The sequence below is a fragment of the Falco rusticolus genome, chromosome 3 (assembly GCF_015220075.1).
Source record: "Falco rusticolus isolate bFalRus1 chromosome 3, bFalRus1.pri, whole genome shotgun sequence".
In the NCBI taxonomy this organism is placed as follows: Eukaryota; Metazoa; Chordata; class Aves; order Falconiformes; family Falconidae; genus Falco; species Falco rusticolus.
Window position 1 is genome coordinate 101,827 of NC_051189.1, and position 25,285 is coordinate 127,111.

The 25,285-nt window shown below is 35.8% G+C and overlaps 2 protein-coding genes across 4 annotated transcripts in view; one reads left to right on the forward strand and one right to left on the reverse strand.

The window, feature by feature from the left end:
- LOC119144781 (heat shock factor protein 5-like) overlaps positions 1-740 on the forward strand; it is a 38,307-nt gene extending 37,567 nt beyond the window's left edge. For all 3 annotated transcript variants that reach the window (XR_005103210.1, XM_037380556.1, XM_037380554.1), the window contains one exon: positions 431-740. Coding sequence is in view for 2 of the 3 variants with exons in the window: in XM_037380556.1 (XP_037236453.1) it covers positions 431-493 (63 nt within the window). In the remaining variant the exon portion in view is untranslated. The remainder of the gene's footprint in view (positions 1-430) is intronic.
- The window catches only part of LRRC6 (leucine rich repeat containing 6), a 31,312-nt gene that overhangs the window by 2,552 nt on the left and 3,475 nt on the right, over positions 1-25,285 (reverse strand). Inside the window, 9 exon segments of the mRNA XM_037380553.1 lie at positions 1-35; positions 6,848-6,943; positions 7,743-7,812; positions 9,358-9,423; positions 12,154-12,231; positions 15,825-16,013; positions 17,133-17,332; positions 18,336-18,508; positions 20,496-20,573. Coding sequence (XP_037236450.1) covers positions 1-35; positions 6,848-6,943; positions 7,743-7,812; positions 9,358-9,423; positions 12,154-12,231; positions 15,825-16,013; positions 17,133-17,332; positions 18,336-18,508; positions 20,496-20,573 — 985 coding nt within the window.

Genomic DNA, 25,285 nt, shown 5'->3' on the forward strand with positions numbered 1-25,285 from the left:
GAGACTTTTTGCTTATCCAAGATTACTTCTTTAGCCTAAAATAAAAATAGGCAGAAAAATAATTCTCATAAAAGCTGATATTTATGCTCACCAGCATTTAAATAATCTCTCAAAAATGGAAAAATTAAGTGGGTCTAAATACATTTTCTCTTGTGATATTTACCCTTTCTGTTAGATTTTAACACTCTTCACTCAGCTTGAAACACATACATAAAACAATGTTAACCCAATGAACTGAATGAAATTATATTAAAATATATACGTGTGTGTATATATATATATATACACACACGTATAATATTTAAATATATACATACATTTCTATTTAAACATATGCTGTCATGTTTAGTACCATGTTAATAATGGACATTACTGATTTTCTTCATAGCTAATTAACTGGTTCATGATGTGTCTCTCATTTGCATTTCAGTCCTGGTGTCCATGTGCTAAATCAGACATTTTTATTGAAGAATTTGCTGCTGAAGAATATTGAAGAAGACTGGACTTCTCCTCCCTCTTTATATAAGGAACAAGTGACCACAAACTCCCTCAGCTCCTTTGCTAAAGTTCGAAGTCCAAGTGAATTCCCTTTCCCAAAGAAAATACATCCATCGCCATTTTTTGGAAGATGTGTTATTGACAAAAGGGTATCTCAGGGCAAAAGAGTATCTTTTTCCCTTCTTAACAACATCATGGGAGAGGGACCCAGATGACAGAAATAAACTATACTAAATAGTTCATTTTATCGAGTATTTCTTAGTGCAAATTATTCAAAAGTAGTCTGTTCCAGAAGCCCAATGAATTTAAAGCCTCTGTTCTAAAATCTGGAAGAAGTAAGACAGAGCTTGTAGCTTTTGTCATTTGGTTCTGAAATTCATTGTGAAAAGGCTGATCCCCTCTAATTCTGTATATACTCTGGTGAAAGTAAATCTGTTTCTTTGGACCTTCCCTCTGTTCTCAGGAGGCCCTCTGGTGTTCTGTTCCTTTAACAATATTTCATTCCTTTGATCCCCTTGAGACTAATGTTCCTTACTTTGCCCTCAGAGCATATCATCAACGATGGGAAGGAAATTTGCTGATTTTGCAATCAACAAAAAAGACTTCCTTGAAAAGAAGTGATCCTGGAACTTAGGAAAGGGTTAGAATTTTCCTACTAGAACATCTATTATCCATTACCAAATATTGTTTGATGTAAAAGCTTCCCTGTTCAAAAGATGTCCTCCTACCTCTGTTCAAGAAAATAAATAAATTAAAAAAAAGTGATACTCTGTAATTTTTTTTATTCTTTTTTGAAACACAACTCTATATGCAACAATGGTATGTGAGCTTCACCAAACTGACTGTCCACCTCCCAGTGACAGTCATCAAGTGAGGATAACTCTTCTGGAAAACAGAACTGCCATAGCTTCAACTGTGGCCAAAAATAAGGTTTTGGGCTCAGTAGAAAGATAACTGTATGAAACATAAAGCCTGTGGTATACAGGAAGATGAAATAAATTAAGATAATGAAGTTTTCTTAAAGTTACTCTATGAAACTATTGCCAATATCTGCATTAATCAGAAAACTGAAAGGAGACTGCTTTTAAGATCACTATCAGAGAATTCTAGAAATGGATGTGTTAAATAGAATCTGGAATATATTTGAGAAAACAGAATAAATATGTGAAAACTATATTTTTAAGCTGAGTCATTTCTTCAGTCCACATGTTTTTTCTACAGTGGCTTTCTTCCTTTACAGTGGGAATTCCACTGAGTAACAATTTCCCTGAAACACATTTATTGTGAAGGATGAATATATTTCTAGGGTTCCACAGCTGTATGTCTCCATGTGCCTTTTATGGTAACAAAATAATTCTGCAGTTACCATACCTAGGATAATTGAGAATGATATAACGTAATTCTATCAAATAACCTTTACACCCACACACATAATACATACCACTCCTATTTCTAAATTCATTAAGGAACTTAACTCAGTAATCTTTACATTTCTAAAGGCTTTTGAAGGTCCAGGCAATCAAAAGCTGTCAGAATTCTTTTATGACTGCATCTATAATAAAAAAATTAAACAAAAAGTCCAATTTATTCTCTCTGATTCACTGAAATAAAGTTTTAAAACATGATACAGAGTGTCTCAGAACACCAAATAGAAACTGCTTGCTAATAACACCGGGGTTTGAGGTTTGGGTTGTTTTCAGACATTATTTAAAATGCTACTGATGTAATCTACTGATGACATTTTATAAAATCACCAATGTAATATGCCAATTTTGTTCAAAGTCTATTAAAGAAACGCAGGTTTTAATTTTCCTGCATCATCAGCAAAGATAATACTGCCAGAGCATAGATCCAAAGTTTGAAAAGCATCATGTCATAAATATTTTTCCCAGAAAATGAAGCATGTACAATGTAGTCACTGTCAACTCCTTACTTGTGCAAAATCTCTGCACAGATTATTATTAAGGCATAAACACTACACTTTAAAAGTGTCACAATATCATTTCACTGAATGTCGTGTCCTTCAGTTTGTTTTGATAACCTTCCAAAATACGTTGGTAGACACTGCCTTAGAAAGACACCCATTCTGCAGTGATTTGTTGTGCAGTAAATAGTACAAGAAAAATGTTTCTAGAAAAGAAGGTTAGAATTAGTTGCTTTCTTTTACGTCATGTGGAATTTAGTATCTCCAGCATCTCTGGTGTGGCAAGGTCATCAAAGAGGCAAGAAAAGAGGTTTTGTTTTTCATTTTAAATGCTAGGGAACTATGAAAGGGCTGGAAGATGAATGGTGAAATGTTTAGTAACCTGATCAGAAACTCACTAAAGCAAGTGAAAAACACTTACTGAACTCAGTTAGCTTTCTGTTCTGTTACTGAGGAGAGAGAGATCTTTTCAGGATAGTGTTGCAAAAAGCATATTACAGGAGATTATTTTTAGTTTAATAGCATTTTTAACATTTTAATTGCCTAAGGAATGTGCTAGGCCATTTATCGAGTTGCAAATAATTTTATGTTTGTAATAATTGTTTATCAGCAACAAAAAGGTTAAATACAGTGCAAGGTAGTCATTAGGCTGGTATTATCACTGATACAGCCTGAAAGAAGTTGCATGAACTCTGTTCTTCCAATTATCTTACTAAAAGGAATTCATATTAAATTAATGATCTCAAAATACTATTTTCAAACGTTGCTGATAATCTCAGCCATAATGTTCTGGAAGAAAAATATCTACTGGCCTTCCAGCTTTTGCTAATCTTTATTCATAATACTTTGCTGCCTAGGTTGCATCATATTAATATCAATAAAATTTGTATGGATAGAGAGCATTTGAAAAGAATATGTATCCCAAAAATATAACTTGTGCACTCAAATTCAGTCCTGGGGGAAGAGAACAGGTTCTGTGACTATAATACAGAACAAAGAAGAATAGGTTAGTGTCTGTTAACATGCAATTGCTGTGAAGTAGCACAAATCCAGCTTTGGTCAGCAAATCCATGGAGTTCACAGAAACTCACAGAATGGTTGAGGTTGGAAGGCAGCTCTGGTGGTCACCCGGTCAGAGAGGGCCACCTAGGGCCAGTTGCCCAGGACCATGTCCAGACGGTTTTGGAATATCTCCAAGGAGGGAAACTCCATTACCTCCCTGGGCAACCTGTGCCAGCACTCAGTCAGCCTCACAGTAAAAAAGTGTTTTCTGATGTTCAGAGGGAACCTCCTGTGTTTCAGTTTGTGCCCATCACCTCTGGTCCTGTCACTGGGCACCACTGAGAAGAGCCTGGCTCCATCCTCACTGCACCCTCCCTTCAGGTATTTATATACATTGATAAGATCCCCCATGAGCCTTCTCTTCTCTACACTGAACAGTCTGAACTCTTTCAGCCTTTCCTCATAGATGAGATGCTTCAGTCCCTTCAGTATCTTCACGACCTTCATCCCATTGCTGTATTCTCTCCAGTATGTCCACACCTTTCTTGTACTGGGGAGCCCAGCAATGGACACAGTACTCCAAGTGTGTCTCACCAATGCTGAAGGATCAGCTCCCTCAACCTGCTGGCAACGCTCCTAATGAAGCCCAGGATACAATTAGCCTTCTTTGGCAGAAGAGTACATTGCCAGCTAATGTTCAGCTTGGTGTCCACACGACTCCCAAGTCCTTTTCTGCAAAGCTGCTTTCCAGGATCCAGATTGTTTTGATCCATTGACAATGAAGCTATTAGAGTATGCAGCACACCATTCATGCATCTCTCTTTGTGTCCCAGTACACAAGTATTTTTTAGCCAAAACAAGGCAAAGCTCAGAACATCAACTCAGTTATTCTACAGACCTTCCCTGTTCTCAGGTCTCACAAATATCTGTGAATCATGAGATTCTGAGATGAAGGAGGCTCCGGACCCTCAAGACAGGTAAAATACGTAGGTGTGGCTAAAATGTTAAGGTAGGTGAAATGTAGGTGAAATATAAACTTAGTCATGGAATAAAAGCAGTTCTCACAATATGAAGAGATAATATTCATTTTTCTGATTTATGTATGACTTTGCTAGGCAGGCAGCAGAGTTAAATATATCCAGAGACTCTTCAAAATATTTACATTTTCTAAGGCACTGATCATCCACAAAGACACCAGCAAGATGTATGAGTAATAAAACAAGTTACAGGATAGAAAACTGATAATACTTAAAATATCCAAAAGGCAAGTAAACAGTAAACAAAACTGTTCAGAAACATTTGAAAATGTTATCCAAAATGGCAAATGTCAAGGCCTCAGTTTCAAAGAAGTAAATTTAGGAATAAATGAATTCTCATATAATTGAATTTTGAACATTAACAAAATATGGATCTTAACCAAATGAGGAAAATTTTCAGCATTCTTCAAGCTCCTGATGAAACTGTATGCTTGATGTTAGAGTGACAGTTTGTGATTTAATGAGAGGCTGTCCATGCAGGGATGAAGCATAGAAGAAAACATAGAAGGTGTAGAACCACAAGTGGAAAAAGCCAAAAGCTGAAAAATAACTTTTTACTTCCAGCTACTAGTTTCATAGTCTTACAATTAAATCAGAGCACAAAGAGAAAGAAATGACCCAAATAATATGTGGCTGAAGGTTCTTCCTTCAGAAGAAAATGTAATTGATATGCCCCGGCAGATTCATATGCAGCACAATTTCCCACTGCTCTTTACACAGCAGAGAAACTTACTAGAGGCCAGAAGGTAAAGCTAGAGCACCAAGAATTTATCTTTTTCCTATAACTATCCTTGGGCATGGTTACCTTATTTCTGAAAGCCAAAAATATATGATGCAGTCCTAGAGGCCTTAAAAGCAGCTCAACCCTCCAAAGACATAATGACAGGAGAGAAGACGCTGAAGTTGATTAAGCTCTCCCACGGTTACCAGAACCCCACTATTTAATCCATTCTCATCTCCAGAACTCTGCCTTTCTAAAACTTCCAGTTCCCTGTCTACTCCAAGCCCTTCAATCCATCTCTGCTCTTCCTGCCTGTCCAAGAACTCAGTCTTGTACCAGACAACATCAAGCCCCACCTTAAATGCCTTCCTGTTTTTGCCATCGTCCCACCTGCTAAGTCCCAAACATAAAGATACCTCTGCCACTCAGATTCTCTCTGCCCCTTGTCCTCTATTCTGGTTCACGCTGCTGCACCTTCCCTGTGTTTAAGCTCTAATGTCCCCTAAACTATCGCTGGCTGCTGGCTGGCCACCTGTTAACTTTCTCCCTGTCTACTTCAATAAGGCAAGGTGACCTCCATGTCTTCAACTGTTCCTCATTACTGATCATTTCTTCTTTAGTCTCTAATTTTTTGGCAGATGTGTAGGAATGGGTAGGAGGTGTCCTGGTTCCACCTCTGATTCTATCTCATCTACTCATTATGTCATCCCACAAATCAAAATACCACTTATGTATTTACTAAAACCATAGGGAGACATGCACTGGAGAGGAAATAAAGCAGACATACCTATCAGGTTGCTTTCATTTACACTGCAAGAACTGGGCTGTGCAGGGGAGAGAGAGAATTAAAAAAACCACTGCAAGCCAATTTGCTTTTAATTACCAGAAGAACTCTCAATTGACTTGAATCCTGATCAGCATCATACCATACAGGCAAATATCAGTGCGCAGGTGAGATAGGAGAACGAGGAGTTTGGAATATTAGGGGTATATGACTTCTATCCAGAATTCTTTAAGTACAAGGGACTGCTGTGCAGCATTTTTTCAGTTGAAACACGATGTTGCTACAACCTTTTTGCTCTGTGATTACATATACTTTGTACAGCTGGTCAGTAGATCCTTTCCAGCCAGAGAGAGGGTGAAGGGAAAATGAATTAAGCAAGGCTTGTTCAGATCACCTGTGACGTGAATAGTACATCATCCCTGTCCTTGAAACAAAACATAATTTTCTTACATATGCATGCCTTACAATTTTTGAAACTTTGATCTATTATTTCACAGGAAGAAAAGGAAAGTAGGTAAATTGCTTATTTTCAGTTATTTAAAAACTCCATTTTCTTACACATTTGCACAACACTGCATGTTTTGCAGAGCCTCTTTTCATATATGAAAAGCTGGTTTTGTTGAAAAGAAAGGAAATACAAATAGCTCTATTAATGCAGATTTTCATAATGTTCTTTTAAAGGGATCTTAATGCCTAAGGTTTGGCTATATGAATAATTGTCTTTCTGGAATGTTCCTTCTTTGGAAAATATGTCCTGATGGGAAAGGCTAGACAGAATAACTTTAGCTAGTCAGATGTTACCTGTGGCTCAGAAACATTCTCAAAGTACTCACAACATTTAAGTATCTTTGCATGATGCCTCCTCAGATTATTTTACATACCTTTGGCATGCTGACAACTAAATGACCAGTTGTTTGTGATCTTTTAGCAGAGCTGCTGTCTGGCTTCACTTCCTCAGGGAGCACCAACTGAAATGGCTATGAAAAAACATGGGATTGGAGAAGTATATCATGCTAAAATATCTTTTGTACATCACTGTCACATCCTTTGATCTTCAGGACAGTATAGTTTAAATCCTCTCACTTTATATGTAGTATTACTAATCCTAATAAATTATTAGCATGCTAAATAGCTTTTACTTATAAGTATAGTCATATGTATATTCCTGAATTGCTGTCATTTCTGAAGTGAAATTTCTAAAGAAGGTTATAAAATGATGCATGACTTACATTAGCAATTAAATGAGAAAGATTATCCAGTCTATTTTAGATGTAAAGTAATTCTGAAGTTTTGTTTATGCAGTTAGCACGGTCAAAAATAGGGATTTTAGTTTACTGCTTAAGTACTTTGAATTTAAAAAAAACCTGATGATAAAATTAAAACCACTGAGAAGAGGGAAAACTGGAACGACATTTTAAAAGCCCTTTCAAAAGAATATACATCCACTTGTTTCTGTCAACTATAAATTCCAGATTGTGACGTTGCTAAATTCTAGCCTAGGGCAACTAGCAAGCTCTCTTCTTAAGTGAATTATGGTACACTGTCTGTGGGGAATAAGAGAGAAGGAGAGAAAGAGAGAATAAAATTTCATTTCAGGCTTTGCACATCTTCTGGTTAGGACTTCCACAGTTTATGTACAGTCCAAAATAATGCAAGTGCTTTTTCTGCATTGGTGCACAAGGAGGTAACTCAGAAAAGTCAGATCCAGAGTCCACTGAATAACTATGATCAGCATTAACTCTTGACTTGAAATGAATGTAGTAAAAAAATACTAACCTTTCCCTTCACCAGTACTCGTATGTAAGTTGGCTGGACATCAACGTCAAGCAGCGAACTGTCCAAATGTCTTCAAAATTAAATAGAAATAAATGAATCAATGTACAATCTAGTCCAGTAAATAAGCAGCATGGACCATATAGCTCTTTACTGATGATTTTGCAGTTTATAAACTACAAACTTCAATTTCAGTTATTAAGTTATATGAAATATTATTAGGATTTAACATATCTGAAAGAAAAACATGACCTTCCTGTGTGATCACAGAATGTCCATTAAAATAATGTCTAAATTCTGTCAAGCCCACCTCATCAGCTATTGTAAAATTGCAGGAATTCAAAATCTTTGTGGAAAGTGAAAAGGTCTTCTATTAGTTTAGTGCTTTACATTTGAGTAAAATGTAAAAAATATGTAAATATGAAAAAAATACAGTAATACAAAAATTAATCTACTTGCTATTTACTATTGTAAAAGTATTTTGCTACTTTTGTTTTCTGAAGGTTTAACTAGTAAGTGTACAATAGAAGTTCCTTTTTTTGCACAGAATTTGCTGGAAAACCATGAACAGAAATACTTTACATTCCCAGAAAACACAGTACTTTCCAATTTCAGTACTGTCAAACAAAATTTGTGAACTGTAAAAGCTCCGCTTAAACATCACAACTCATGTGAATGCATGAGGATGTATTCTATATTTCACTTTATTATAATGTTACTTCTCAGGTGAATTTTTCAGACCTTTTAGTCTGCATTTCTTACAAATGAGCACAGAATATTACAACATATCCAACATTTTATTGCACCTAAACAGATTTTCTCAGACTTTAAAAAAACCCTAATTGTTATAATTCAAAAACATGGAGCAGGTCTATTTGAGGGAAATTAATGAGTTTTAAGGGAAGAACCTCTGGCATGAATAGTGTTTCTCTGCCATAAAACTAGTTCAAACTTTACTCTAACAAGTTCCTATTATGGGTAAATAAGCTTGTGGGTTTCCAAGCCCTTCACAAAGTGGGGGCAAGGCCACTGTACTGCTTAGTAGTATGTACTACCAAATAGTTATCAGGTTTCCTTGTCATATTTTGGCCTGGTTCAACCAAATTCCTTTCAGGGAATGGCCTGGCACAGTTGAGGCAATAGCATGGACCATGGACTCTTTCCATAAGCAAGGAAAGTAGGACAAGGCTAACCTACTGTCTTGGGGAGAAGAAGAATTTAACTAGAAGGACATGAACTGTACTGGAGCACTGCTAGGGCCAAAGAATGGGCAAAACCCCCCATTCCTTACAATTCAAATCTGCAAATGAAGAATGAAGAATATTTACATAAGTATAAAAGGACAGATGTGGAGGAAACCTGCCTGTGGACTGCAGAAAACATAAATTCCAGAAAGGACTATTAGACACAGTCCTCATTCAGGAGCAACAGAACAGTCTGAAGGGTCTTTGGTTTATTCAGCTTCATTTCTTTGGCACAGGCTTCAGGACTGATTCCATTACCCTCTATGTTATTCGTTTTCCTCTTGAAAAGTCCCCATTACAGAGGGGAGTATAACTGAAACACCGCGTATTAGAACTTAAGGATGGCAAAAATTAAGATACAAAAAAATTCTAACCTGTAAACAGCAAGATCCAAGACGATCCGGTTATTTTCTTCATCGTCTTTCAAAGAGAAATAAAGCCTAATAATAATGACAAGAAAAACCTCCAGGGTAAATACAATTGGAGTGAATAAATGAACATTACAGCATACTTCAATTGCCAGCAATTTTAGATGAATACAATACCATTTAGACTATATGTCACATGTTCATTTTAGAAACAGTTGCCTTTTCCTCATGAACTGAAAAAATACTGGTATTTCAATCAAAGTCGTTCTTACACTCCTTTTCTGTTCTCTTCACCCAACCCACAAGAAAAAAACTGAAGGTCAGCTAAAATGAAGATCAGTCTGTCAGTGCAGAGAGGGACACCTGCTGGGGATATAGGTCTGCTCTAGCCACAGCTCCAGAGACAAAAAAGTTCATGAAAAGCATGAAAAGCCTGGAATTTGGTAATTCTAAACTTATATGCTTATTAAAAAAAAAAAAATCACATCTTTGTTCACAGCAATTAATTTGCCTAGAATATAAATATCTGCCTGTGCATTTCCAAAGCAAAACATGATTTACACAATATCCTTGACTCTACAAGCTTTATAGTATTTGTTGAAAATGAGACTGTAGATTGTATTAGCTGTGTGCTTGTGATCTGTGGGCTGAGTTCTTACAATTGTGAAAGAATCTTACCAGCTATAAACTCAAAACAATACCTATTACTACAACTGTAAGATCTAGTCCAGACTTACAAGTTCTGCTCATATACCCCAACATTTCCCAAGTATTTGAGAAAAAAACAGAATAAAACCCACATAGAAATGAAATTATTTTTATAAAATAGTTATTAGTATAAAATGAGAGGGTTTTGTTTTAATGTGATTTATCTGAAATATTTCAGTGACATTAAAATACTTAGATACTTCAGGTTCAGGTAACAGAAAGAAGCTCAGATGCTAACTGTTTAGATGATAAATTTTTTTCAGCAATAAAAATATTTGCCAGATATACTTTTCACTCTTTGCTCTCCTGTATTCTGATCCAGTCAATTTGCAAGAAAACTTATCGAGCTTTTAGTTTATGGGTATTTTTTAATGGAAAACTGCAAAGAATACAAAATAGCTTTGCTTCCTGCTCAGGCTTTGTTCTCTTACTGCATCACAAATTCTGAGAATTCACTAGAACACGAAGGGTGAAAAAGAGAAAAGAATTGTAAAATTTTCTAGGTGCAGATGAGTTAGAATTGAGGAAGAGAAGCATGCTGTTCTCAGCAGCATGCAGCCATTTCTTTTGCTAACCTTCAAAAAGAACATTAGAGAAGCTTGGACATTGCTATGGGCATTAGACTTTCATGTTGAAGCAAAAACTTTGGAGAACACCATCTGTCTACTTGCATCTCTTCCTTTATGTCTCTCCAATACACTGCCAGATTGAGCTGAAGAGCTGTGATATTCTTGTTGAAGCCATGACAATAACTGCTCATTGATCTGGGTTTACGTGGGCACAGAAAAAATTCTCATTGAGAAAACTTGGGTGACACAAACAGGACTGCTACTAACAGTGGACTCCAGGGGACCATATTTCTTCTAAAAAGATAGCTAGAGCTTTATTCTAAATGTCTCTGCTTTTTAAGAGGCATTATCAAATTCTATCAACATAAGATTTAAAGTATTATTGACTTAGTTTCTTTGACCTAGAAAATTAATTAATTTTTTTTCACTCAACAGATTTTTACAAAAAAAGTACATCGGTACAATGGTAAGTATCTCCTGGTACAGATGGAATAAACCTGAATTCTTCTGCCACTACCTTTAACTTTCCCTATACCACTGAAAATTGTACGCTGCTCCTATAATGTAGGTTTTAAAATTCCTTGAATTTGTATAGATTTAAAAATTTCCAAGATTTAGAAAGCATTCTTCATGCTAATGATAAGCATGTTCTTAGCTTTTGTTTTGTAGCTATATCAGTCTTAAGATGGAAAAACTTGCTCAGAGGGCAGCAGACAGGTAAATGACCCTTTGTAGGCCACTTTTTGATCACAGTCTCCTGTTGGAAGCTCGTGGGGGAGCTGTTTATAAGGAAATATTTGCACTCTGTCTCCTGTTTTCCCTTAGAAAAGGGAGGCTTGGGTCAAGTGAAACCAATGGTAACGCATGGCTGATATCCCTGGAAACTCGTTCCAAAACACTTGGATACCCAGGTGCCTTTGTCAATGATAACATACCAGAGACCTCCCTGTATCACTAGCCTGTGTTGCTAGAGACCTCATGCAGTGTCAAAGGACCTCATGCTGCAGCAGTTAATTAAATATCCTTTCCAATTCTGCCAGTTTTACATCTGTCATGAGAGGACAGAATTATTTTGTCCAGAAATATTACTTGGACATATTTTTCTACATATCTACTCATACACATTTATCTTCAGTAGACAAACCAGTTAAACTTTTTCCACTATTAGCAAGATGCTTCAAGAAAGAGAGCCTTGCCATAGAAGGAAAAGAGTAAAATGCCTTATATCTTTTACAGAAAAACAAATTCTTTAGTCATCAGAGACCAATATGTTAAATTAAACAACGTTCAACACTTTATTCACTGAAAAGTAATTCTTTTTCCAACATCAGAATATAAATTTATGTCAGTTTGCCCACGAGGAAAATCATATTCTAATGATAATTTTTCAGCCCTCTTATTTTTATGGTGTTATATATTTTTATATTATATTTACATATATATTATATATAATATATATTTTGAATATAGTTGCCCAAACCAACTATGAAGAGGTTACCCTGTTTAACCTCTTAACCTTACATACTTAGGAACATTCACATTCAGAACTTTTCCTTCTGCAGTGATCAGTGTCCGAAGAGGTTTCTCTCTCTTTTTTGATTCCCTTTAAAAACAGAACAAAAAATGATTTATCATTTCACATTCTGGTAGTTTATGTTTAATAGCAAACAAGAAAGAAAAGGACAGCAAGGGGAAAGAATTATCTGGTTTTTGATACTAAGATTGCAACTTATTTCAGGAACAAAACAGATTATATCAAATGTCCAATTCCACATTAAAAGCATCATGTATAGATGAGTAAATGCTTTGTAATATCACATCTTACACCAATAATAAGTTCTGTCTGTTACAATGTCCACTATCCCACAGTAATAAATCAGATTTATTTAGTATATCTTAAGAAATCACTGGATTGCTTAAACATATAAAATGGGATGTTTTTCTAGTTATGAATAGCCATACTAATCGTGAGGTATCCTTACTGTTAACTGATTTGATGTATGTGCAAGCCATTCTAAAGAATTTTTTACTCATGATAACTTAATTATTCTTACTGAACAAATGCTTAGCCTATCTGTAAATAACATGTCTATCAATCACTATTCTGCACTAGTAAAAAGAATTTTAATGGTCAAAAGATTACAGGCAGTGCCAAACAGGATAGAGCATGACGACAGTGCATACACATAGATTATTTGTTGATAAATCTATTACATTATTTGTTGTGTTCTTCCTTCAAAAAATATACCAATGGAGACTTCAACCTTCACTGTTTTTGTCCAGCCATCAACAACTAAACTGTATCTGGTTTTCATTTAGTGCAATGAACAAGCTAATTAAATTTATCTGCCATAACAAAGCAGATCACTGTCAGATCATTAAGACTTGTAGTACTGATATTTTCCTGTATAAATTACTTGGTCATGAGCAAGTAGAGAAAGAGTAAGGAACATGAAAAATAAAAATCTGCTTGCATGTAGCTAAAAAATGTCTATGCTTTCTTTAAAAATACATCTCTGTAATTGTCACTGTATTAATCCACTCTTCAGCTGGTCAATCTAGCGTGCATGGCTACTTGCCATGCTGTAAAAAAGCTGACATGTAAAAACCTGCCATTTCTCAAAAAGACAATGCAATACATTGCTTTTTTTTTTTTTTTTTTTTTTTTTTGTTACCAAACCAGTTTCTTACTTAAGTTCAAAATTATGAGAACACTAAAGGTAAATCACTAATAAGGGAAATAAAGTATGTAAAATTTAGACCAGATAGGGGAAAAAAAAGCATAAAAAAATATTTGGTCTATAAATACAATAGATTTGAAGAAGAAATAAAAACATTCAAGTGGAGCTACTGGAATGACTACATAAAAATAAGTTGAGGTGCTGAAGTGTGTCCAGAGCAGGGCAATGAAGCTGGTGAAGGGTCTAGAGAACAAGTCTTATGAGAAGCAGGTGAGGGAACTGAGGCTGTTTAGTCTAGAGGAGACTCAGACCGGGGACCTTACTGCTCTCTGCAACTACCTGACAGGGGCTGTAGGCAGGTGGGGGTCGGTCTCTTCTCCCAGATAACAGGATATGGATATCTGGGATATCTCCCAGATAACAGATAATAGGACAGAGGAAACGGCCTCAAGTTGTGCCAGGGGAGGTTTAGATTGCATATTAGGAAAAGCTTCTTCACTGAAAGGGTGGTCAAGCATTGGAACAGGCCGCCCAGGGAGGTGGTGGAATCACCATTCCTGGAAGTGTTTAAAAAGTGCATAGATGTGGTGCTCAAGGACATGGTTTAGTGGTGGTCTTGGCAGTCCTGGATTGACAGACGGACTTGCTGATTTTACAGGTTTTTTCCAAACTAAATGATTCTATAACTCTATGATTCACAACTATCCATGTGTTAATACGCTATTCCATAGTGCAGATTAGAGCTTTAATGTGGGATTTATGAGCTAAAAGTTTCTACATCTGAATCACCATTCTTGACACTTAAATGCAAAGTGAATGAACCACCATTCTGTTCTAAACAGGCAGTTCTCAGAAAGACTTCAGGAAATTATATCCTGCCACCTTCCAGCTGTTAATAATCTGTTCCTAGATAAAATCTGTCTGCTCATGTATACCATTTTAAAGCAAATTCAGTCATGTCATAATCATTAGTTTAAGATGACTTGTCTGACTTTGTGCTAAGATGAGCCAAAAGGCCTTGTTCTGGCAGCAAGTAGCTAAAGGAGATACTGTGCACCTTTCATCTGCAACTGATTTTACATTTGTCTGAATTTTCTGTGAATGAAACCACAAGTATTCACTCATTTCACAACAGCTGAAGCTGCTCAGTTTATTATCAACTGTGCATAACACACCTGGTAAATTTAACATGTGCTAACATGTCATAGGTAGGTTCAAATTTAGCATTAGTCTGATTGAGTTCATGTAAATTTTATACTAAAATAAATATCTTTTTGTACTGAATAACTTATATTAAAGCTGTATTTTAGCTCCTGTCCACCAGCAAGAATGATTTGAAGTTGTCAAGGGAGGTTTTCTGTCATCTTTCTCATGCTACCTAACAAAAATCTTACCACCAAACTTCACCAAAAGTGAAGTGTGAAAGGATTTTTAACTTCTTTAAAAGCCTTCAAAAATTATAAAAATCTAGAAAGGATTTATTCTGTCTTTATTATAACACTATTTGGACTGTCCTTGAATATTTAGAGGGAAGCATTTGGAACACATTTGCTCTTGACTAGAGCAAGGCACGCCAAACAACAAAATTCTAACTAGTTAGAATCTGGGTTTCACAGTAGTTCTTCTGGAAAAGTGCTAGACCTTGAATTAATAATAGCAACAAGTTATGCAGATTTCCAGATTCCTTGGAGATTTCCCTAGGAGTGACTTTTTCAATACTTACTCTTGATACATCTTTTGAAAATCATGCCCTCTAAAAGAACAGCTCAAAAAATCTCTGGCACAAATGGTTTTATATAAGAAAAAAAAAAGACATTGCTAACTGTTTGTGGAACTGATAAGACAGCAGCAATAAAGTAACTTTTTTTGCTGGTATCTGCATTAATTTTCCATGTTCAGCAAAACTAATGGCAACTTCAGAAAGTTTTAAAGACATTTTAGGGGTCAGACATTTTCAGATTCAGCGTGCCAAATAGCACATATAACATGAAGAAACTTATTACTCAGGACAAATATCTTTAATAAAGTATGTAAAAAAATTACTAAAGTTACATAGAAAAGCTGCTGGCAGTGTCACTTGTGCAAAAATTTTGTAGCATGGCCTGTAAGGAATTTATACAATGCAATCTGCACACTGGATAAATGCTTTTTGCAAGAATTTAAACATTGAACTACATTATTGAATATTGGATATATTGAAATATATTAGTTATCTGACAGAAAATTGAAAGTTCTGAAGTCCATAAAATGGAATTAAAAAGAAAATTTATATTTAAAAACTTTATTTGAGAAAAAACAAAATTAAGGGCATCAAATACATTTTAGAGAATTAAACAAACCAAAGTGAACAATCTGAATGTTTCATTTAAATTTTACAAGCATATTTGCGCAGGCAACAGGGATTTAAGCTGCCAGTCTCAGTAAATTTAACATGAGGCAATCACCTACCTCTCCTCTGTACCGTTAAAAATTTCCCCTTCTTCAAGTCATAGAATATATTAAAACAAAAACATACCTTATATCATCTTTAGCTCTCCGTTTTTGTTCAATATATCTGTGAGTTTCTAATCTAGATTCTGGAGTATATGGTGTAGGCTCCTCCCAAAACCTTCTGTCTTCTTCATCATCTTCAGCTGTTCTCCACGTTTCTTGCTTTCCATCTCCTTCTTCCTGATGCTTTTCTTTGTCCTGTAGGGAGTCTGGGCTACACAAGATCACATGGAATATTATCCCAATGAAATGAAGAAAAAGTAACAGTACTTGCTAATGGATTCTTGCAATAATATTTTTTGACTCAATACTAATAGCTGTATAATCTCTACCAAGAAGGTCATCTTATATATTTGCATAATGTTCTCTGTTCTGTCTCTTTCATTAATCAAAAAAACATTCAATATAATATTTTTCAGTGACTTAACTAAGAACTGACAATGTGGTTATGCCCAGCCCTCTGAAATCCCTGATAGATAATGCAACAGATTTAATTTCAGGAGCAGAATTTTCAGATACCCTCACAACTTCCAGGTGAAAAAACTTCAGTCTGTGTGATGTTTAAGTATTCCTAATATCAGCCAGCAGCATAGAGATTTATAGGGTAGCAATATTTTATTTAGGCACCTCCTCAAGTGCCAGCTTAGAACCTGAATAATTTTTCCCGCTCGCCCTAAGCCTCTGTAATCTTCAGAAATTCTCTACTGATATATAGAGAAAACTATATTTATGATACAGCTGTGACCTATGAAGACAAAGTTCCATAGCCAGCTCCACAGAACTTAGTCTCTATTGGATTAAATATAGGATGGATGACAACTGTAGTGGAAGACAACCCCAGACAAAAACCCTTCTGTTATCTAGACAATCTCAGTGATAATAGGCGGAAGAAGTATAGAAATAACATTCCATAGCCTTTTACGTTGCAAAAGATCTGCAATATTCAATTTCAGTCTTTCTATCTGATAACTCTAAAGCCAGATAGCTGAACAGCTGCTTTCTCTGGAACCCCTGCATTACCTTAAATAACAATTTCCAGCTGTTCTCCTGAAAGAAGCTATCAATTACACTATTTTGGCACTCAGAAAATTTAGGTTGGAGTTTGGAAACAAAAATTCTATTGTACTATCTGCAGGTCAGTAAAATTATGTTTGTAACTAATTATATTTTTCATTAGAACATGCATGAGGAGAAATAATTCTGCTAGAATCAACAATAAAACCAAAAATATTTAAGTGGAATTTTATAAACTATTCAATGAGAAAAAACAAAATTCTTAATGAAGATAGAGAAGAGCGACATTTGCTCACAAACTGTTCTTGCTTACTGCTACCTGTTACATTCAAGCTCAGATTCCACTTGTTTTTGTTTCTTGTCCTTTTTTTCTTGCATCCTTCTTTGAGTTTCTTCTTTTTCTCTGGTCCTTTTGAGAAGGTAAACTTGTTCCTGTTCTCTGATTTTCTGTTTCACTTCTGGATAGTTTTGAAGTGCTTGAATCCTCTCTGAACGTTCTATTTCTTTACTATCCAAAAACTTCCCAGAGGGGAAAAAACCCAACATACATATGTGAGAAATTTTAAACATATTCAAATCAATAAATACATTAAACTGCAGGTTAACTTTGATAGATTACCTTCTCTATAAATTTAAAAATATGCCTTTCAAGCCTCCATAGAACTATGTAAGTTATGCTGTATTAAAAAGAATTAAAAACAAGTTGCCATTCAGATCTGAAAACAGTGTTGTGCATGTGAGAGCTGCTTTTTGCATTTTCCAGGGGTTTTGCATTTTCAATTGGTCTTATTAAACTATGTAGTAGAAAGAGTCCCTTCAGCCATTTCTGATATTTGTCTGACCTTGATTCAGCTCATAAAGCTATTACAAAAATAATTCTTTTGATGTGTTAGTTTATTGCCAACTAAGTGAGTTGAATCTAGTCTTAATAAGTTAAGCAGGTGTCTGTGCTTCTTCAAGGGAAATTGTAGAGGCATATTTCAGGACTGGGATTGCTTGTTTTAATAACAGGAAATCATTACATCTGATCAGTCATTGTACAAAACCTCAGTCTCAAAGTACCTATTTACAGTTGATGCAATATAGTGCATTTTTACACCAACTTCTATCTTTTTATTACACTGTTGGTTTGGTGCATATTGTTGGTATGGTACCAATAATGTGGTAACTTCCTTCAGTCATGAAAATAATTTAAAAATACAATGTGTATATAAAAACCAATGAGAAAAAAAGCCATAACCGTACAACGCATTTGTTTTTTCAAAACTTTGTTTAAGGTTCTCGAATAAAAATGACAGAAAAGTTAACAAATGCATGTGGTTTAGTCAAAACAGAACCAGTTTATTATCACACTATTTACTGTAGTTACTCATTCTTCAGAATAGGATTTAATTCCCTGTGGACAGTAAGAAAAATGTTACTAGCTTTCCTATCACAGGCATTTATTTTGTTCGGGATTAGCATGTTCAGTTGACAATGCTCATTATTGATATGGATATAAATTTAATTTTTAAAATCTTACTTTTAACTGGTGAAGAGTTGCCACTACAAATTCCCTGTAACCTTCAAATTCAGTACATGGGTTACCCACTAGAAACAATTCCTTCAGATGTATATTATATTTTAGGGCTTCAATACTGGAGAGTTCACCAATGAAATTTGCTGTCAGGTCAAGTTTCTTCAGTTCTTCACAACCTGTATGAAAAAACAATTTGTCTATAACATAAATGTACACAACATACACACACGCACGCACGCACGCACACACACACACACACACAAGCACACACTTGAATATAAAACTGTATGCATTTATTGTCCATATACTAATTTCATCCTATCAGATTACATCTTCTGCAAGCCACAAGTGAAAAAGTGACTCACAGCTTAAGTTTATGAGGTCACAACATTTATAGAAAGAAAAAGAATATCAATAAAACCCAAAATATTGAATCTTAACACTATCAAAGTTTTGTGGTCAGTGCTGGTACACTAGATAAGCTATGAAATTTACATATTCAGATTAACTGGACTTAAATTTTCACAGTCTGATTGCCTTGGTACCTCTCCTCAACTGAGTCTTTAGTCAGCTAAAAGAGTAGCTAACTGCCTCAGGAGAGCATGATCAGTTATGGGGTTTATTTCTGTGTAATGTTAATCTTAGCTAACATTATTCAAGTGTAAAGATAAGGTTTTCTAAAAATTCTTTCCAAGTCAAGATTAGGTTTTCCACTCTGTGGACTTGGCTATGGTGAATACTTTATCACTGATTATATTGCAAATACTGGGGAGAAAATGTTTGTTAACCAAAACAATTCATTATAAACAGAAACTAAATTAGCTCACAAGATGCCAGAAAATCTGGAGCCAAAATTTATCAGCCTCTCCTTTTGTCATAATCTCTCCACAAATCATAACCTTAGCTCTAAGAATAAAAAAGTTTAGCTAAGAACAAACTCAACTTAGGTGCTCATCACTGTAATAATTTCTTTCCCTTTGCAGGTCTATTTGGCAATTATTTTGTGCATAGTGGAGTGGAAAGAAAATAAACAACTCAAACCCATTTCTTAGGTGATTTAAATAAACCAAATTTTTGCAAGTCTGCCTCCCAAAGGTTCTGACTCCTAAGTAAATGACAAATCACAGCAATAAATAATGCAGTCTGATAGAGAAACTTAAAATTCACTGGCATGAAAACAGACGTTGCTCAACAAATTGCCAAATATGTCATGTACTACCTACTTTTTCAACTTTTATAAATTTGTGTTCAGCCTATTTGTGTATTTTTTATTCGATTTAAGCCATTCTCTTGAATCAGCTTGTAGACTTAAAAATCAAACATATAAACAAAATGCAGCTTTTTTTTTTTTTAATTGTTCCCATGTCAAAGTGGACTTTTTAAAGACTCAGCAACTGGAGGAATCAGGATCAAGGAAAACAAAGCAATGAAATCAGAAGTTATTCATGTAATATGGAACGTGTTTATGGGTGGCTCTAAGTCTTAGATTTTGGTACTGGAAAATGCTAGATCTTTGTACATGGAACTACAACAGGATAAAGGATTAAACACAGATAAAACAGACAGGACTTCATACAGAGAAAAGGATCATGCGAAAAACTCTTTAAAAATACCCCAGACTGCCAATGCAACCTGTGCACAGTGTAGAACCTTCTTGTGTGTGACATTTGATTGCTGAATTGAAGATGACTGTTGAAACATTACACAAGAGACTTTTTACAGCCTGCATAGCATTAAAACCAAACCAACCAACCAACCAAACAGAAAAAAAAACCCAAACCCCCAACATTGCTCCACCTAACCTACATAAGAAATTATCTAATCTTTACAGTGGGGAAACACCAATTTCATGAAAAATTTGGATTCCCACTTTGTAAAGTATTAAAGAATAGAGCTATTGTACATGGCAACGCTGGTGAGAGAGTATGCAAAAAGTGAGTGAATATACATTTAAGGAAGTTCAATTACATAAATTCAGCAGTAGGGAGCTCTTCCTTACAAAAAAGCATTTGTTGAAACACTGCACACAAAAAGGCTCTTTCTGAATGTCATGAAAGTACTTTTACCGGTGGATATACTTAATGGCTTCTACCCTTTTTTACATTAGGTCACAACTTCAGTGTTTCAATACGAAAAGGTTAAATGGTTTGTTTAAAATCTGACCTTCCAGGTTTTCAATCCTTTCAATGTTGTTCAAAGCTACATTTAAATATTCCAGCTTCTTTAGTTTGCCCACATTTTCTGTAAGAAAACGTAGATCTGTTATTTCAGTTTTCTTCATTGGAAAAGACATTATCATTTTACTTGCAGACTTTACTTCAAAGAAACAATACAGCAGAAAAATAGGAAGGACAAATCAGAATATGTCTCAGATTACTGAGCATTAATAATTTAATTTTAATGAAAAGACAAACCCAGGAAATTTCTTTGAAAACACAAATTAAAATAAAAAAAAATAAAAAGAAATAAGGAAGGTTTTAAACACATTTTTTATCAAAAATTCATGTAATTGTAAAACATATATAATGCAACAGGACTGGCAAAAACCATGGTGAAACATTCCATTTGTCATGAAACTTAGAAAGGACCAGGCCACACTTAGTCAATCTTTATAAAATCAGAATTTTAAACTGACTTATACAGAAAAGAATGGCTTCTTTAGTACAGATTTAGTTTTAAAAGATCTTTTATCTACCGGATTAATTCCAGAAACTTCCTCTCCTCCCTTTTTAAAATTTCTGCAAATAAGTATATATATGGCTTCAGTATGAACAGAACAAAGCCACACACATCCTTCTAATCTGGAATTTAACCTGTATTGTGTTCACCAGAAACTATTGAGATTATCAGTTTCACAGTGTGTAGTGTTGTGTCAGAATGGCTAGCATTTCCTCCTTTGAATACACAAAGGAAGTAAAGAGGGAATAGGGTTGTGGGAAAATCACATTGAGGGTGGGAATTAAAGAAAATTGGGTCCTAACAGAAGCGTAGTATTACAGAAAGATTTTTTAGAGTAAAATTACAGGTATCACGTTCAGGACAGTTAGCATCCACAGAATCTACATCACCACAGTTCCCTAAGCCACACATGCTGATAGGAGCGATGGAGGATGGAGTGGAGTGGAGACACCGTGGCCATGCCCTGTTGTGCTCCCTGCAGGAATGGAAACTCGATGGGACCACACAGCTGATCAGCTGCATAGCAGTTGTCACATGAAGAATCCATGAGAAGTCTGTGGCTGAGCCAACCGTTGTGGTGACATTACTTTCCGCCAATGAAATAATCTCATTGTAATACTAACGCACACCTCCATCTCAAAGCTGCCTGCTTCCAAGGTACTACTACACCTCACTGGGCACACAACACCAGTTAGTAACAACAATATGTATGACTAGAGTCACTCAATCTCCACCTAAATGTGATGGAAATGGGCTAGTCCTGGACTGAAATAAATCCAAGGGGTGGGGGGTGGGGGTGGGGGGCGGGGATTGTTGTCTAAACTCTCAGATTACCCAGCTCTGATTCAGTGTTCACACAGCTAGGTCAAGCTGACTCACTCTCTAAAGTTATCATGAAGGGACTTCTGGTCAAGGTAGTCAGCCTTGGGGAGCATGAGAAACAAAGAACAGATAGTGAAACCACCGTTACCTAAGTTATGCAGAAAGAAGCCTTCAAGTGAGGAAAGTTCTGGCTCCGAGAAGAAACAGGATGATAAGATGTTGCAATCCACTCACATCAACAGACAATTAGTTGAAAATAAGACAAAGCTAATTGTGGTAGTGGGAGATCATGACCTCCAACTCAAATAGCCCCCCTGAAAGAGGGCAAAACCCCATTTGAGGAGCATGCGTAGTTAGCAGAGAACTTCAGTAGTGCTGTCTGAGGGTGCGTACTAATTTGCATTAGAAGCCAGAAACTTGTAACTAATCCTGTGTATGATGAATGAATATGCAATGTACTATGAAGTATAAAAAGTGGACAGGAGAGGGGAGAAGTTAGGGAAGACTCTGTCGTAACTCCTGGGATCAGTCAACGGGCTAAGCCTGTCTTCTCCCCCATAGGAACACCTATTGGGTAAGAACTTTGCCTTATGCATGCTAAATAACTAACTCATTCTAGCTGTTATTAGTGATTATAATTTAGTTGTATGTAATTTTATCACCAGTGATCATGAACCTTAATTTGTCACAATTTAATATTAATAGTGTTATTCCCTAAGCTGTTAGTGTGAGTCCTTTGTGGACGCTAGCATTTGTCAGCAGCAGGTAACACATTTAAACAAAGCGGGCAGACCCACTGAGGGGCTCCCCTCATGCTGTCGGTGTGTTTCCCTGAACAAGGCAGTGGAATTGCCCTCCGATCCAGTGGGACTGTTCAGTGAAGGGTTCTTATAATGGGACGCTGACAGACTGGTTAGACAGAAGAGTCTTGGCTTTCCTGAGGTGCTAATAGTTAAAACACCTGGGGTTGAGAGGATTCCTCCTGCCCCCCGACACTTCACATGACAAGGGTAGCAAATCTTAGTAATTTCCAAAAATGTCTGAAAAAAGCAAATACCACTTGAGATACATGACTCACAGGTCAGAGACATAAATCTGAGACAACATACATAGTATAACTTGTGTCACAATTCACCAATTCCTCCCCAACCACTAGATATTTCAAAGATCTGATTGGAAAATCTACCCAATGAAGTTATAAAGTTTACCTCAAACTCTAATTCACAAGCTTCTCTGATCAACTGCTGTACAAACTGTCCCTGCTGAGACAAGGAAAGAAATTGAAGCAGAGGGAGCTTCATCTGACCAACTTAGATCATGTCTACAGCTGAGTTAGTTTTCTAGGCTTGTCTATAATCAACAAAGAAAAATAGGCTCTTCAAGGTGCAATATGTCTTATCTTAAGTTGGTTGTCTAGAACCAGTGAGCCAAATCATGCTCAAAAATAACGCCTTTTCTTCATCACTGGTTATAAAAGGAGGTTACAGTAACTGCCTAAGACACAGACGTCTAAAAGTTTGGTGACATGAATCCTATCACTTAGTTTACTAAAGCCTTGGAGAGATATTTTCTTCATAATTCACAAATGATGAAATTAATTTCTCAGCAAAGATTTGTGCAGATTAGGCTGGCTGTTCATTTTTCTTACTATTTCTGTAACAGCAGTGCCTGTATACATGAAGATGTGATAGAGACAAGTGTTGAAGCCAATGGTATCTTGTGGAGTTTTTTCTGTGTGCAGAAAAGAACCAGCACCCATCCATAGAGTGGTTGCCTTATAACTTGTTGTAAGTCTGATCTTGAGGGTTGCGTAAAGATTTTCTTCAAGAAGAGAGAAGGCACATCCCAGTAGAGTCAGTATAATCCGTGAGGCTATGCTTATTGAAGAAAACCATGAGACTTAGACTAGTATTACTTTCTAATAGATTCTGGAGGAGGCTTGTTCATGAAACTGAAAATACCCAAGGAGATAACTTTATTTTACGTCCCTTGAAATTTACTACAAATCCTCATTTTACTGGTATTTCTCTTCACATTACATGATGTTTCAAATAAACTTCTTTCATAAAATGCCTTTCAATGTCCAAATGACCTTTATTCTTGCTGGAAGCCAGCTCCCTCTCCAGTATTTAATACATGCACACACACATTTTGAAGCATGCTCAGAACTGCTGTGTGCTCTGCATGGACATGTTGATATCCACTGGGAAGAAATACTTCTCAAATTCAGTACTTTGTAACCCAGCCCCTATGGGCAACCCTTTTGGTCACTACTTATACAGTGCTGCTTTTTGTTTGTTTGTTTGTTTTGTTCATTTATTCCTGATTCATTATCTTGGAAAGCTGTTATAGTATACAAGAATATATAAAGTAGTAAGTTACATACTTTCCTAACTCCTAAAGTTAGATTATGTTAAGATAAAAATTGGATACACCAAAAATAATGAGATTGCTTAAAAAATCTTGTGTCCAAAAAGCAATAATCTGAAAGGTAATATGATATACCATACTAACCTAAAGGAGCTATGAGTGTTGAAAAAAGATGAAGTCTTGCACCTTATTTAGGGACACAGTAACAGAGGGAAAACCAACTTATTTTAGTCCCATTTTTGATGGGGCAGAGCAGCATAAACCAGTTTCAACAATCTTATTCTCTCTGGGAGAAGATTCCTCCACTCTAAGAAATGCAGATGTTACCAGTACAGATACAGTTTCCTGATAAGCCCCTCCAGAGAGTTTAAAGCCTTTGCTTACAAGTCCTGAGCACAGAATTTCACCCTAAAACTTCAGAGATGTTTCTTTCTTCCTCTTAAGGGGCTTCAAAGAAATACGCTAATATAATTCCTGAGCACTTCTGACTTTTCATTCTTCACCAACACACTACCTGCAGAGTCTAAGCTTTTCCAGCCCTAGGCTTGATGTCATATCTTTCTGTAGAGAGCACAGCAAACATGTGAACCTATAGCACAAAACAGACCATATGAACTTATACAGTCCCCAGTGGTGCAGGAAGACCATTGAGACTTCATTGTAAAAACTTGTCTTTATGCACAAAAGCAAGTATTTTATCTGAATGAAAATTATTTAAATGTTAACAAAACCCACTATTTGTATAAAAATTGAATTTTAAAACAAACCTGAAGACAGCTAGTCCTATATCACAGTCCACGGTATATGCTAAACTGTCTGTCTATCTGTTTCCCACAAAGACAGGACATTTAAGTCATACCTTGACTTTTTTAGTTTTTAATGAATCAAAGGTGTTCCACACTCATATTCTACTGACTTGTATCTCAGTACCGTCTTTTTCATTTAAAATTTCCCTTGCAAATTTCTAAGCTTCTGAACAAATTTACCAAAGAGACAGGGAAAGAAAATCTTGTAGGAGCAGATCAACAAAGAACTTTTCTGTAGTTACTTACTCTAAATTCCCTTAAAGTATAACTCAACAG